Here is a 16690-nt window from a genome sequence, read left to right on the forward strand (position 1 = left end):
CTGAGGACCTGAGTTCCGTCTCTGAACCTACATGGTGGGAAGAGAAAGTGGGCACCCGTATGTTTTCCTCTGACCTTCACACATGTCCACTACACGGGACTAAAGGAAACAGCTCTGCTAAGGCAGGCACACTAGCCCGCATCAGCTTAGATGCTTTTCTTGTTTTCTCTCCCACTCCACTGTTTTTCTTCCTATGTACAAAACAAAGATTTTCTGATGTTATTCTCAAGAGTATCCGGTTCAGTGTTTTGAATGAGACATAGAGAATGGAAAGCCTCTAGTGATCATTATTCTGCTTTATCAATAGTTCGGTTATTCTGTTTTTGGAAACTAATTCAAAGTGAAAGCTCGAGGCGTCGCTAGACTCAGAACTGCCTCCCAAACACTGGAAAGTCTGCGGTGGACAGGCCACACCTCCGCACATCCCGAGAAGTGACCCTGCATCCTTGCTGGCTTCTCACACCAGGGGTCCAAACTCTGCAGATGGGAATTCCTAGTAACAGTAACCTTAGAAAGCACCATCCACCCAGGTCAGCTTCCCTTCCCCCCCCTCCGTACACAGTGGGCAGCACAGGCAAGGAGACTGTAAGACGAACTGGGTACTGCAGACTCCCCCACTGTTCTGGGGTCTAGGAAGTTGCTCCACAAGCAGGCTCCCACAATAGAATGCCCCTCTAGTAACCGGGGTGCAAACGAGTACTGGTCAGACTCAACATGAAGCAGGCGCCCGTAGGCTTCCTGTTTTCATTTTCACTGTTGGCCCAATAGGCGAGGACCACTTCTTTCATCTCATTTTAAGTAAGGTTGCATCCAGGAGAAAAAGCATCTTGTCTGCAGCTCCAGTCGGAGGGTCACGGTTCTACTTTGTTTCATAACAGGCAGCACCCGCTGAGCCTGCAACCCTCATTCTCCAGTGCTACCTGTGTACCAGCTGTTTTAAATGATACAAAAAAACCCTACAAATGGACCTAAGTGTTTCAAAACAAACTTGTTTCCCCTTAAATTGTAACACCAAAGAGAAAGAAAGAGCAAGAGGTGATTTACAAAACTCAAGGCGCAGTGCCACCAACACGTTCTGATCAGGTTTAGGTTAAGCATCCTGGATTTTGTACTGAAGAGCTCAAAAACAAGAAGGGTTTTCCTATTGAATCCTGACTCTCAATAAAACCAGAGCGCAGGGGCTGCACTGTGGCTCCGTGGGTAAAGCATTTGCCGTGCATGCATGAGACTGGACTGGTGTGTGGATCTCCAGAACTCAGGAAAAGCCTAGTGCGTTTGGTGGCTTCTCTGCCTTCAGCACGCAGGATGCTGACACTAGTGATCCAGTGAGCTCTGGGCTCAGCAAGGGACCTTGCTTCAGTAGAGATCAAAGAAGACGCCCAGTCTCTCTGATATGGGCACCCACGTGCATGCCCATCCAGGAAAACATGTGAACCCTCACACATGCAAAACATATACACACACACACACACACACACACACACACACACACACACACACATATAAACACACACACACAACCATACACATGCACATGTGCAAGGTGCATGCACACATATGCACACACACACACACACACTACACACAGGGGTTCAAGAACTCCTAACTATATCTAACAAATTAGGAGTTGAATGTTTAATGAATAAAATAAAAGCATTTTCCCCTGTCTTCAGTTACCCTCCTTCTAGAACCATAGTGTCCCAAGCTAACTCCTATCACCCCTGAAGCATTGGGAGGCAGGGAGGGAAAGTCAGAATACTGAAGTAGGTTTGCTTCAAGATGGACAGAGTCCAGAATTTGAATATAAACAGTGTCTCAATATTAGGGAGGGAAACAGTGGTCACCAGTTCTTCAGCCAGGCAGCAGCTGACTGCCTCGGTTTTACGTGCATCCTTTGCACATAACATATCCTAAAAATGGGTAACGGAATGAGGAAGGAATGAAAACTCAGTGGGTAGAGCTGGACCTGACTCTTCCTTTACAAGCACAATACTCTTGCTCTTTCTTCACTGTTGACTTACCGCAAATCCACATGAAATGTTTTTTTCTGTCTGTGGCCCACCCTGTAAGCCCGTCATGCTACAGTACCTAAATTATGCAGTTAATTTCATCTCTTCCTTCAGAAACTGTCTCAGATCCCTTCCCGCCCCAATCTAGGAAGAATCTCACTTAGAACCATTGCCTCTAGTCTGCTCTTCTCTATCCCAGAGGCTGCTCTTCTCAGGGCCTGTCGTTCTTTCGGATGCGAACGGCAGGACGGTTGTTAGCGACGGTTATGTGCCTGTATTTTAACAGATGAGCTTTTCTAACATTTGAGCATCTCCTTCCATTCTGTCCAGAGTTAACGTAGGTTGTTCAGCCCATCTTCCTTGATTTGTGCAGAACTCACACACCCTCTGCTAATCCAGGGGCTTGCAAATCTGCCACTAGCCCTGAGTTGGAGTGGCCCTCACGGGGCCAGCCCCCACTGAATTTACAGTCACTGTCCAGCATTGCGAGGATGCACTGCTACGTGTTACTCATACGTTGAAAACGATACTCCATTTCAGTGACCTTAAAACTGTCCCATCTGTCTTCATCTATCAGCCATCTGCACTCTTCCATGCTTCTGAACCAAATGCAGCAATACACAGGATAACTTTCCTAAATGGCTTCCACTTATCCAGATCATAAGCAACCTGTCAGGCCAAAGGAAGTAAATGATAGCCATTTCTTAAAATTCTATTCCTTTGTCTGTCTTCCTGATTCTCTCTCTCTCTCTCTCTCTCTCTCTCTCTCACACACACACACACACACTTACACCACTTTCTTAAATTTCCTATGTACTTTATTTTTGCCCACTTTTTACCTTAGTATGAGCACACACAAACAAAAAACAATGTCAGCCATCAGAGAACTGAAAACCCACTCACTGTTCAGGAAGAAAACAACGTTTTATTATTATTTAATGAGTACCAGGAGGCTAACATGCACAACCTCTCATTCCACAAAAACTCCACAACTGATTAAAAGAAAAGGCTATAGGGCCAGCCGCATAGACTGGAGTCTGATTTTAAGAATTTCCTGTCCTTTGTGAGGCTAGGATCATTGGGTGATCTAATGTTTAATATTCTCTAATGTTTAATATTCTGGTTTTCCACATCTATAGAGACATGGCCAAGCTTAAATACATGCTCTATGAAGCATGTGTGTGTAGGTGATGCTGCATACATAACAGTTATTATTTGCACGCCCATTTGACATATAAAGTTATGGCTCAGAGAGATTAGATAATGTGCTCGCCAAGGTCACACTGACGACACTGAGAGTCACACTTAGTGGGACAGCCTCTTCTGAACGCCGGAGTCTGTGTAGGTTTACAGACCTGCCTCCCTCCAAGACCTCCGAGACCGGGTACACCTGCTCATGGCTGACAAAGGGAGCCAAGTTTTCAGGGTGTGTCTTCCTCCTGGGAAGTTCTTTCTGGAAGTGTTAAACTGAGGGACACATGGCTTTAGAGAAGAGAGAAGCAACAAGTAGGGCTTGGCCCAGTTTGGACAAAATCTTCAATGGCAGAAATATGTTCTTGACTATGACAGGGTCGAGCCTGTGTTCTACCCAGCTTCCCACGGGCTCACAAATGAACCCTCGACACAATAAGTGACATCACGCTTTGACAGCCCTCTCTCAGGGCTGCCTGGAGGGGCAGAGGGCTTCTTCCTGGCAAGCAAAGAACACAGCCTAGCTTTGATTATTCAGCCTGTATTGTGAAACAGCTGTCAGCTTGCAGACTTGCCGGAAGCGCAGGGAAGGGAGTCCTGTGGCGAGGCTAGGCAGAGGCAGTACCAGCTGCAGAAAAAGAGAGCGAGAGGGTAGCCTCTGATCCCAGGACCGCGGGCCCACCGCACCTTCATCTCGGGCCCCTTGGAAGCATCAAAGCCACCCTTCTAGTCACCTGGACCGATCGGAGAACACATCTGACTGGCAAGCAGGCTGATGTGGACTGAGCTTGTCATGGGACCTGAATAGGTTTACTAAATGGAACAATCTGGAAAAGTCCACCCTACATTTATAGTGCAGAACATACACAAAGAAGTCTGCATCTATCTGATACCTCAAAAGTAAGCGGTGAAGAATCGCGGAATAGGAATCCAGCCAGTGGGGGTTCACCACCAAGCAGGCTTCGTGACTCTGCAATACCAGAGGAGGGCCAGGGTTCACTTGGTCGCTTCCCAACACTCTCATCTTTGTACTGCCCTTCTTGAACACAGCCTTGAAGAAACATTCCTGAAGGATACTAGCAAGTTCTCTTTCTCCTCACAGCATGAGATGAGGCATCGGAGGCAAGAATAACATGGCTCACGAAGATGCCTTTCTGGGAAAATTCTTAGGGCCTAAAGTCAAGTTCCTTCTTGCCTTTCCCTTGCTTTAGGAAACCACGCTCACCTAGGGACACGCTGTGCTCTCCACCCTCCCCAAGGCCCAGGAAAGATCCAGCCAGATCTGTTCTTGCAGGCGAAGGTGCACAGCTTAGAGCTTTGTTTGGTTCCACTTTGCTGTTCCACCTCTTGTCTTCCATCACATACATCACAATCCTGCCTGGCTTTGTATTGGAAATACCGCTCGTTACAACTGCCGTCTGATCTGTGTAGACCTCTGGCTCATATATCCACTACCATCATATATTGCTTGTTCACTCATTCACTTACTCATTAGATATGGAGTGGACATTCAGTAGGTCTGGACTGAGCTAGTCTAGAGTAAGCACAGAGAACTGTAAGCAGAGACTGCTCATTCATTTCCCGGCCACCCAGACCCAAATTATCACACAGAAACTACATTAATCAACACTGTTTGGCCAATAGCTTAGTCGGATTCCTAGCTAACTCTTACATCTTAAATTAACCAATTTCTATTAATCTGTGTATCCCCATGAGGCTGTGGCTTACTGGGTGAGGCTCTGGCATCTACATGGCAATTGACTCCGCCTACCCTCTCTCTTTATCTCAGGAATTTCTGCCTGGCTTTACTCTGCTAAGCCACTGGCCGAAACAGCTTTATCCATCAACCGATGAAAGCAGCACATATATAGAAGGACATTCCACATCAGAGAACAAAGTCACATTAGAATCTGCTTCTGTCTACCAGTAGCCACTCTGGATTAGAAAGAGGAGGAGCCTGTGAATACAACACAAGGCATGGAAGGACACCCAGCTGCCCACCAGCTTAGTCGAACCTCAATGAAATGGTCCAGATCTTTTCAGTAGCCCACGTCAGCCTAGCTTCGGTGCACTGCTACAAGGCCAGCAAGAGGCATCTGCCCCCACCTCCGCTACAGATGTTTAAGATGGGGACATAGGAAGTGGCACGGGATGGACTTTGGGCCTCTGGTCTGTAGTGTGTGTGGAAGAAAACAGGAAGACCAGAATGCCAACAACATACTGAGATGAAGATTTATTTGTTCTTTTGCAAAAATCCTCACTTTCTAAAGCACACCGTGTGGAAGACATCCATTCCCCTCTCCTCAACACTCCTATAGCCTTTCTCTAGAAGCACACATAATCCCAAGAGAGTCCCCAGAGAGTCATGAGGCCTGGATTACTGGACAGTCTTTTTGCAGTGAAATGGAAACGGCCATGTCTTCAAAGATAAGAAGTGGTCACTGCCTAAGCTGCTTCAGTCTGAGGAGTGGATGGATGTTCTGGCTGAACTAATCCCAATTTAAAGAGCTTGGCAAAGGAATTCTGGATCCAGGTCCTATTTCTTATACTGGCTCTGGGACTTTAGGCATATCACCTGCTGCCCTAACTTGGACTCTGTCCAAAAGCAACAGGCTGCACAACACCTGACTTGAAAACCTTGGTCTTATTAACTCTTGTGAGCAATGACGTGATTCTGCGAAGGCCGGGTGGCCCGAATGAGACATCTTCTGTACAAACTCTGAGGAAATACGGCCTTCCAAATGTGAGTCTCTCCGTGATGCTTGCTGAGCTGCTGGCTCAGCCATATGAAAACAAAGACTTCAATGGCGACCGCAGCTAATTCAAAGCCTAATGGAGTGCTAAGGTTTAGCCCCCTCCCCACATCAGGTAAAGGCTCCAACAGGGAGAGGCTGTGGAGGATGAGCCCGTTGGAGGTTCTGGCAGAGACCTCTGAACTGGACCCAACACGACAAACTCTGTCTAAACTGCACTTGAAGTGGGTATCTGCTGTCCTGATCTGGCTATCAATGGGAGGCAGGCGGCAAAGCCAATCAGGTTTGCTTTCTCCCCTTTTCAAATAAACAAGGCAGTTGTTAAAACCAGACGTGAATCTGATCCCGTGTGGCTTTAAGAGCAGTCAGCTGCATTCTGAAGCAGGCAATAATGTAAACAGAGCCCTGTAACTCTAGAACAGGGCAGAATGGCCATAGGTTTGTGCCTGTGGGCCTGGAGCCAAGCAAAATGAAATGTTAGCCTGGGCCTTTAAACAGAATCGTGTAAAAGCAGAGTGCATATTTGTTTAACACACACACACACACACACACACACACACACACACACACACACACACACATTTTTCTGTGCCAATATTTTTTGGAACTTTCTTAAGTAAAAGCTGCAAACAGTGTGCAGAACCAATAATGATTACAATCTGATTTGAACACACATGGACTTTCCTGCTGAACACGGAGATGTAAGAATTTCCTTTTCCTTCCTTCCTCCATTCCTTCCTTCCTTTGTTCTTTCTTCTCTTCATTCCTTCCTTTTTCCTTCTTTCCTCAAGCTAATTATGCAGTATGACTCTGAAAATAGAATAAATGAGCCCATTCCATTCATTCCTATATCTGAGTTCCATCATGAGTTACCAATTGGTTTTCTAATCCTCTCACTCAATATCTGCTGTTAATTTGTTTGCTGTTTCAAGAACTTGAAGACTGTCAGCAAAATACATGATGCATTACGGAACTTATAATTGGAAATGGAAACATCTGAAGCTTTCCTGACAGGATACCCATGAAGCACGGCTGCCCTGATCAGAACAAGGCAACACAGCCTTGTAGCGATCTTTGTGCAGACACAATTATCCTTGCCACAGAGTGGAGCCAACACTTAACTCTGGCTTTGCAAAATGCTCAGGAAATTACATCTAAATGAATGGGTAAACTCAACATGTTTACGATGCCAAACGAAGGGAATGGAGAAGGGAGGGGAGACCCTACTCATGCTTACTTTGAAAGGGAAGGGCAGGGGAATTTCTCTTCCTCTTTTGGCCACTGTAGAACTACCAAGCCCAGGCCTGATCTAATTTTCCTGCTGTAGAAATTAAGGCACTTCTTCCACAGTTATTAAATGTGACAGACTACACCTGTGTCCATTCTAACATGAAAAAAACAAACTCTTTGTTCCTGACCCCTTGGTGAGTCAAGAGATCAAATTCCCAGACATAGGAAAATCCTATTTATGTTCATTAAACACCAGGAGAGACCAGTTCTGTGCAAGAGGAACAAGACAATCGCGCTGTCCGAGTGTGCAAGCTAGGACCAGGGTCTGTCTACTTTTTGCGGTAGGGCTTGCTGATCCCTTAGTAAGTGTGGGTTTGTTTCTTCTTTGACACAGGACCTTGCTATCAAAAGAGCAACTGAGATCAGAAAAAGAAGACCCAGTCGATTTTCACAGCCTGCCCACGTGTGAGTTAAACTGAAACTCACTTGCATTAAAAGGCTGGCTACAGGTTCAGTAACCAAAAATATGAAGATGATTTCAAAATTCTCCCTTCCCCTTGGTATGAACAGACAAGCAGTCAGTTACCACAGTGGCTAATACCTGACAGATTAGAATTTTTTCTTCTTTAACTATTCTTTGCCTTTGGAAAAGATACTGCAGAGGACAGCCAGAAAGAAGAAAAGGAGGTCCATCGTGGAGGCCAAGCATGAACAGTAGGTATGGGAAGCCTATGAACTTTCAAGGCCAGAGTCTACTCTAGCTGTCTGATAACACAAGCCCCTCTTCTGTCTCCCAAAGGGGGCAGAAAGAAATGATGGCAGAAGTTAGGGAAATCTGTAAGCGAAGCATCTAATGAGCATGTATGATCGCTTTCCTCTAAAGGAAGGAGTTGGTGAGGGAATGTAGAAAGAACACAGAAAACTGTGTTCCTGCCAAGCCCCCCGTCCCCCGAGGCCAAGAAGCTCCCAACAAAACTCATCTACACTTGTCACCCTTCCAAGGAACCCCTTTCCTTCCAGATTGGCACCCCATGAACAGCTTCCGCTGTTTGGGACACCAAATTTTCTCACACCCATAGAAGCACATTCAAATCAATGTAATAAACAACATGGCAAAAACGGGTGGCTCTTTTTAGAGGCCCTTCTACCAAACACTTACTTGGGGTTTATGAGCAGTGCATGGTACTACTACATACTACTCGGTGGTAGCATGGACCTTCCCAGAGTTGGGGCAGTAAACATGGATCCCAGAGCTGGCAGTAAGCATACCTCTGCCATGAGACTAACCCTCTCAGGGAATCCAGAAGTGGAGTGGAACCAGCTGCCAAAGCCACAGCCTTAGTCCTAGCCATGCCTCCTCATCAGTTTAAAGACTCGTATGGTCAGCAAAAGATTGAGATATGCAGTAAAGACGTATTAAAAAAAAAAACTCTAAACAAGTTACAGTGCATCTAAAATATATGTGGGCTTGGAAGAGAAAAAGAAAAGAGAAATGACCTAAATGTCCCTCGACTGAAGAATGGATAAGGAAAATTTGCAATAGAGTACTACACAGCATAAAAAATAATGACATCTTGAAATTTGCAGGCAAATAGATGGAGCTAGAAAACATCATATTGAGTGAGATAACCTAGATGCAGAAAGACAAATATCATATGTACTCACTCATAAGTGGCTTTTAGACATAAAGTAAAGAAAGACCAGCCTACAATTCACAATCCCAGAGAACCTAGACGACAATAAGGACCCTAAGAGAGACATACATGGATCTAATCTACATGGGAAAGAGAAAAAGACAAGATCTCCTGAGTAAAATTGGGAGCATGGGGACCATGGGAGAGGGTTGAAGGGGAGGGGAGAAGAAGGGGAGAATAAAAAAAGTATAATTCAATAAAAATCAATTTTTAAAAAAGAGAAAGTTCTTAAAAAGAAAGAATAATAAAAATTTAATAAGCCATGTAAAATTGGAAAATTCCCAGAGAGTCAGGATACAGTATGTTATTGTGTTGTCTTTGAATTATTTGACTACTTCAGAAGGAACAGCAGCTGCTAAGAGTCATTTGATTATAAATGCTGCTGGATCAATCTAACATATATATTTTGAAAATGCCTTGACTTCAAAATTTAAGTCAAAAGATATGTTACTTTAGAGAAGAGGTTTTGCTTTTATTTCCACAGGAAATGAGAGGCTGTGGATTCACTCTGGGTTAAGAAAAATTAAGTCTGATCGAGGAAGACGCCCTGAAAATTCTCTGATGGGAGTGAATAGCCCAGATGACCCAATGTTTCAGAGCACCTCTGCTGCAGTTTCCTCTGAGTTTTACATCCAGAATGGTTTCTAGGCTGCTGGCAGAGATAATCCAGCCTACAGAATTCTCCAGTCAGGAATTGATCGTAATCCTGAATTTTCCCAGGGTCCCCCCCAAAGATTACCAGCACCCCCAATCAGCAAGAAGTAGTCTAGAGAACTATGCCCAAATTCCCAAAAGATGGGTCATGGATATTCAGGGGGATTGGGTCTAAATTCTTGTTGGTAATGATCAGGGAAAAAACCTGAGCAAAGGGGATTAGATGCAGGAATCTTGTTCTGAAAAGAAAAAGAAGGGAAACATTGTGTGGTATTTTGTTTGCTTCTTACAAATAAAACTTGCCTGGAAATCAGAGGGTGGAGCTAGCCACTAGTTAACCAGAGAGGCCAGGCAGTGGTGGCACAAACTCTAAACCCCAGCACTTGGGAGGAGAAAGCAGGAAGATCAGAAGTTCAAGCACCACCCATCCCACCCCCACCCCCCACCCCCGGGCTACATGAGATTGAATCTGTCTAAAAGAGAAACAGAGTCAGGTGGTAGTGGCTCACACCTTTAATTCCAGCACTAGGGAGGTGGAGACAGGAAGTAACAGACAGGGTGGGTGTAGAGAGGAATAAAAGGCAGGAGGAGATGGGAGCTCAGCATTTAGGCTGAGGTTTCATAGAGACAGCATTCAGTCTGAGGAGTTGTAGAGACAGGATACCCTTTTTAATCTATGTATTTTGTAGAGGTAAGAACTCTAGTGGCTGGCTGCTCTGCTTCTTTGATCTTTCAGCTTTCACCCCCTAATATCCGACTCTGGGTTTTTATTAAGACCAATTAGGATTCATGCTGCAGTGAACATTTATGTGGTTGAAGTATGAAAGAACTTAGAACAGACATCATTTCTTCTGTTCCATATCTGAAATCCAGAAATCACATGACTCATCTAGTGTCACCCAATCAGCAGAGACACAAGGTCAGAACACACCCACTTGACTCCTGGTGCAAAGTCTCTTACAGAGTGGTCAGGAAGCATCAATTACTCCCCTGTTCATGGTAATAGCTACGCTTCTCAGATGCTAACACTTGAGGCTTGCAGTCTTCGCTATGCTGTGGATACACTAAGTTTATGTTGAAAACAGAGGCATGGTGATATTAAAAATCAAACAAAACAAAGACAGAAGAACTCATCCGAGGTTCTGTAGTATGTAGTCAAAATGGGAAACAGGGTCCTCGCTGTAGAGAAATGCTTAGGCAGAAATCCCCAAGTCAATGTTCAGTAGCCCTAGGACTATCCATTTAAACAGAACATCTTCACAGTGATGTTCAAACAACTGGTGTCTCAGGAGAAACACCAGGTGAAATGAAACCTCCTCTTCACTATCTGCATTCTTAATACCAACAATTTCAGTGGGTGGGGCAAGTCCCACTTACAGATCCCCCAAATCCCACCTATAGATTCCCTTCTTTGTAAAGAAGTATTTGGCAGGAACAAGGGGGTCAAGATTTATGAAAATCTCATACACACTATATAGAACACTAACTCAGGATACCATTTCAAGACACAAATCAATGCTGCCTAGTTTCTGGCTTCAACTACCTTCACCAATTTTGAATTGATTTTTTTTTTAATCATTAAAAGTACCTTCAATGATAGTAATCTAGTTCTGATATAAACTTTGTCTGCAGCATGAACCACCCACCCAGACTGGGTCATACTCCACCACACCGGCTATTTCAGTTAGCAATTCGTTTTCCCATCTTGGGATACATCGATGTCTGCCTTGGGATGCTAATCATCCGCCCATTCATCACAGCTGTAATTTTGTTTAGTTAAGTTCTATCCTAAACAGATTTGGATCAGCTTAAACCATGGAGGATGCTTCCTCCACCCCCACTCTGGTCATTGTTTCAGTAATTAGCAATCTGGGGTCTTTGAAAGCACTGATTGTTCACAAACAACCCAGTGTCCCGTGCCTGGTGAAGACCGTTCAAATACACCAGGCGAGTCTGAAGAAATGCTTTCAGCCAACACGTCAGGCTTCTCTGACAATCAGAGGTCATTCTTTAACTATTAAATTACTTGAAGAATTGGACTGGGAAGTGGAAGATGCTCACACCCCGCCCCCATCCAGAACCACCCATGTCAACACCCTGCTTCATCCTGAGATCATTTTCAGATCACAGCTGAACAGGATCCATGCCTGCTATTCATCCTATTACCCTCTACCATCTTCTCATGCATAAAAATAAAGGATGGATTTTAATAGAGCCAAATTTAAACTGGACCTGCACGTTATAACCACTAATTATGGCATTACCCCCACACTGCCATCGCTACTCAGTTCCTCGGCCACACTATATTCCATATAGAGAGGCTTGCAGAGTGGTAGGGCCACCATTGGCTACCTGTTGTTTCCTAAGCACTCACTAAACTGTCTGTGCCTCAGTTTCCTTATCTGCCAAATGAGAATCACAGTGGTACCTACATTCTACAGGCAGATTGAAGACTAAGTCGGAAAACTGATATATGCCTAGCTTATGGCTGTTAATGAGGAATTCACAGTCACTGTCAGGTTGAAGTGCAAACAAAAATGTACTTCCCACACCCCCTAACAGTTACGAAAACCAGTTAGTAAAAAAGGAAGGCGGTTTTTTTTCAGACAGAAACCAAACCTTTGAGTGGAGAGGCAACTGGAGTCCACTCTGCCAGTCCTCCGGTAGCCCCATCCTCAGCTTGTAGCAAAGGACTTGGGGCCTCTTCCAGCTGAGATGGGGAAGGTTAGCTGGTCTGCTCAATACACGCAGATAATCCTGGAATTGTCTGATACAGATAACTCCAGCCCAACACTCTCATTTTAGAGATGAAAACATAGGGTTGGGCTGAGTGACTTGCCCAAGTCTGCCCCAAAACACAATGGCAAAACCAAGAGCAAACAAATGGTAATTGTTATCCTAAGCCAATTTTACCAGGCTGTTTTCTAAATCTATTACACAGTGCTACCTCCATAATCTTCTGATGGCTGGATAAAAGGTGCTATTTGTTTTCACCATTTTAAAGATACAGGATCTAAGACTCAACACGGAATAACTTCTTTAAAACCTGGCAAGGAAAACCGGCAGAACCAAGATCCAGAGTGCCCCTGTGAGGTCCCTAGGACATGCAATCCAGAGCACAGGTCTAGACTCCTGGTACTGTGCTGTCTGTCAGTCGTCAGCACTCTCCAAATCGCCTGAGCATGCATCGCATCTGCAGACCCTTTCAAAACCGTTCGTTTTTCTGTTGGTGTCTGTTTTGTTTTTTTTCTGTTTCTCAAAGGGAGGAGAATCAGGGAGTCTTTGAAACTAGGATTTCAAAAGCTATCTCTACAGAGCTGGCCAGTCTGATGCATGCAGGGCCTTTAGGAACCTTGATCTACAGGCAAGGCAATTCATGACTGCTTCCAGTATAACGGAAAGGGGAAGGCTCTCGTGAAAATGTTCCGAGTAGCTAAATCTGTCAAGAGCACCAGGGTGGTCTTTCGCAAATGTTTCTACGTTACACAGACACACGTCAAGCCCCCTTACATAAGGACCCACGTTTCTACTAAAGCCTACTCTCATTCTTCTCACCTAAAGGAGTCTGGCTGGTGGTGAGAAGAACTAAGACTCTTTCAGCAGTGGCAGATGTTAATGACGAATTCATAGTCACTGTCAGGTTGACTGCGTTTTGTGGAAGCAATAACCTTTCCTTCCACCCCAGCCATTGTCATTTAATGTGGCCAAGCACCAAACATGGTTTCTTGGTTCCAAACCTGTTTGAGCAAGCACTTACCAAGGTGCACCGTATATCCTGAATCCCTTCACGGTTACCTCTGAATCTTGCAAGTAAATACTGTTTGTCAGGAGGGACTGGACATTGTCAAAGTCCTCTGGTTTCAATTTGGACACAGAGGGGAAACGGTAGTAGTCCTGTTTAACGAGATCTGCCATGAATTCCTTATCAAATGTCAGTTCATGATTCCCAGCAATCACAATTTTATATTCATATGGCAGGTTTCCTGTAATAACAAGAAGATGGAGAGAAAAAAAAGCACCAATTAGCACATTCATTTCCCATCACAAAATAAAACAGCCAAGACTGTGATTAGCAGACGGCTCACCCGAATGAAATGCTCATACGTTTCCTTCTATTTCCATGTAAATCAAAATTTATGGCTATTCTTTTATGCTACCAAAAATTGACAATAAACCAGAGATAGGAAGCTATGAGGAGTGAATAAGCCATTAAGAAGGCGTCGAGGTTTCCAGCTCCATTTCTCTCTGGATTTTAAAGATCCACTGTGATGAATCTACACAAAACAATTATCCAATTTTTATTTTGCTTTGTCTTATAGGGACTGACCATGATCCTGAAGAGAAGGCTTGGACTCAGTCTGGCTCTCAGAAAATAACACAACCAAGTATCTTTAACAGCATGCATAAACGCTAGATTTAATACACCTTTCAAACAAAAGAAGAGGCACATCTAAGCATTCTATAATGCATCCTACGTCCAGATAAGAAGCCTCCAATGTCAGACTGCAAGTCTCATTTTACATTTACCTTTTGGCTTCTGAGTAAACAGAACATTATTAAGGGCCCGTGATTGGAAGGCCAACTTTCCTCCCATTGGGATGGGAGAGGAAACTGTAAAGCTTAACCCCCTTTTAATATTTATGCTATGGAAATGTGAGTTCTTGGTGTGCGCTTTTTATGCAAAAGTTTCCCGATCGAAATGAGATAATTCTGGGAAGAAGAATGAAAGCTATAAAGGAAAACCCAAACACCAGACTTCTGCATAGATTTATAATGTTTGAATAAAGTACAGGCCATACATATTAATAACTCACTGTGATGCAGTAAGAACCGAAATTCCAAGGGGAGATAAAACTGGGCAGCCAACCCCTTCCTAAGATTAATGCCTTTTTTGCTGCTCTGTCTCTACCCATCCTATAAAACTCACCACTGAGCTATTGCTCATTTTATTTTATTTTGGAGTGGAAAAAAGGGGTGGGGCAGTGGCACATATAATTCCACCTTGACTCCTGGGTCCAATGCAAAATTAATGTTGCCTGCTATTCTGGGAAGAATTAAGGTTACCATGAGTAGGAAATAGGATACCCTTGTAAGAATTGATCCTTACCAGCAAGCCAGAGTTGATGATTTAATTAAGGAAGCTTAGTGCGACAGACTTTTTCACTGGGAGTGGCAGTAACTTCTGCCACTGGTACTTGGATTTCGGCAGAGTAATCTGTAAAGACTGCACCTAGAGCCCTTGCCTTGCCAGCAGCCCGAAACACAGGCAGCGGCTAGCACGAGCGTTTCCTAGGATAGTGGTGATGTTTTATAAGAGGGCTGTTTTCTTCAGCTCTTCATTTGCAGTTTCTATGGGTAATAGCATCATATACACAGCATGTGCTACAGCAGGAAGGCTCGAGAGAAGGGCGAAAGCAGGGATGGAAAATGATGTCACAAGAGGGGGAAGAAGAAACATGGAGGCCAGGAGTCAAGGGACACCTGATGACCCCTCTCCCCCCCGCCAACCCCCCCCCCCACCCCCACCCCCCCCCCACCCCCCCCCCCCCCCCACCCCCCCCCCCCCCCCCCCGCTCAACCGCTGTGTGACACGCCTCTGGCCTCAAGTTATTTGCAGGGCTATAGAGACGAGTGCAGTACAAGTGGGAAGCTACTCTCAGAGGCATGCTTATGCAAGTTGGGCAATTAGGAGCGTGATGTGCCTTGCAAATGCCTTAGGATGGTGCGGTTGTTTTGCGCGATTCCTACACTTCAAGCACAGATGAAAGATGAATTAATAAAGCCTCAAGTTCCCAGCACTCCATGCACCAAAACTATGAGGCCCCACAACTCTGCTATCACAGCTCTGTGGTTAGATAACGCATCCACAGATTCACCTAGGTTCTTCAAGTCGCAACAGGCTAGACATGTTTTCATGAGCATGGATCTGTTCTGAGGCTGGTCTTCCCTGAGTGGGTCTTAGCTACCGGCCCAGGCCACACTGTGGCCCTCTGTCTCCTCTGTCGCTGATGATGAGCTCGCTGGAAACTCACTCAGTAGTCACCACTGCTTTCACGAGAGGCGCAGGATTCTCACTATGCCCCATTTTGGCTATCTGGTTCAGCACGATTGAGAGATTAAGACATTGGGCAAAAGAAGTGGTCCCCACCACACCCCCGCATTAACTGTTCAAAACAAACCAGCCAAAAATAAAAGGGGAAACTTCTGCGAAGGAAATCCTCCCCGGGAAAGTAAGTATCCTTGGCATCTTCTGAATCAGATCTGAGAGAGTCCGCTAGAGCAGGAAGCCCCGAAATGAACAGCCGCGGGAGCGGTGATGATATTTGCACGCCGTCAACACGCTCATCTCACCCTGAGAATCCAATAGCGGTTTCCAGGTTCCGCCCTGGGTTACCTGTGTTATGAGATTGTCTGACAGATTTTCTTTTTTGCTGAGCTGACCTTTCATCTATAATCTGCCAACCTTTCTGTTTTATATGAAAAGTGTAAGCAGGGCAGCTGACAAATCTCCTGTTACTTGATGGCATTTTCTTTCCTTCTTTTTTTTTTCTTTTTCCCACAAGACTAGATTAATTTGGAAGGCTGCGCAGTCAAGCTTCAAGCTTCTTGGTATTCAAACAGCATCACTTTCAAATTGTCAGACAAAGAGGTGCCTGCCTTTATCCATTTTATTCAGATCAGGCCATCTAGGCCAACCCACTTGAATAAAAAGCAAGGCCATATTCTACTTTCTTAACGCAGAAGAAATCCCTGGCTCTGTGGGACCCGAAGAACTACCCAGTAGAATTAGGCAGTGTGTCCTGGGAACGAAAGATAGGATTATTCTGGGTGGAATGGAGAGGAACCCTCAGTAAAAGTCTTAAGGAGTTAGCATATTTTTAAACGCACAATTGAAAAGCTAGAGTGTGATTTATAGCATTATTTTCATATATGTAACAAAAATACATATGTAATATGCACATGTATGTATATGTGTATAATACAATATATATGTAACTGTCAGAACACTTTTGAATAAACAGCACAGATAAGTTACAGATATAGCAACAAGGCCACAATGGAGAAATAAAATACGAGAACCCAGCCATCAGTTCAGGGGGCAGCTACAGACTCTGCGTGGGCACATGAGCAAGCAGAGATGGTTTATTCTGTCCCACAG

The 16690-nt window shown here is 44.7% G+C and overlaps 1 protein-coding gene across 1 annotated transcript in view; it reads right to left on the reverse strand.

Annotated features, from left to right (window-relative positions):
- Mpped2 (metallophosphoesterase domain containing 2) overlaps window positions 1–16690 on the reverse strand; it is a 173814-nt gene that overhangs the window by 76609 nt on the left and 80515 nt on the right. The window contains 1 exon segment of the mRNA XM_038331194.1: window positions 13289–13514. Coding sequence (XP_038187122.1) covers window positions 13289–13514 — 226 coding nt within the window.

Source organism: Arvicola amphibius, chromosome 5 (assembly GCF_903992535.2).
Source record: "Arvicola amphibius chromosome 5, mArvAmp1.2, whole genome shotgun sequence".
Lineage (NCBI taxonomy): Eukaryota > Metazoa > Chordata > Mammalia > Rodentia > Cricetidae > Arvicola > Arvicola amphibius.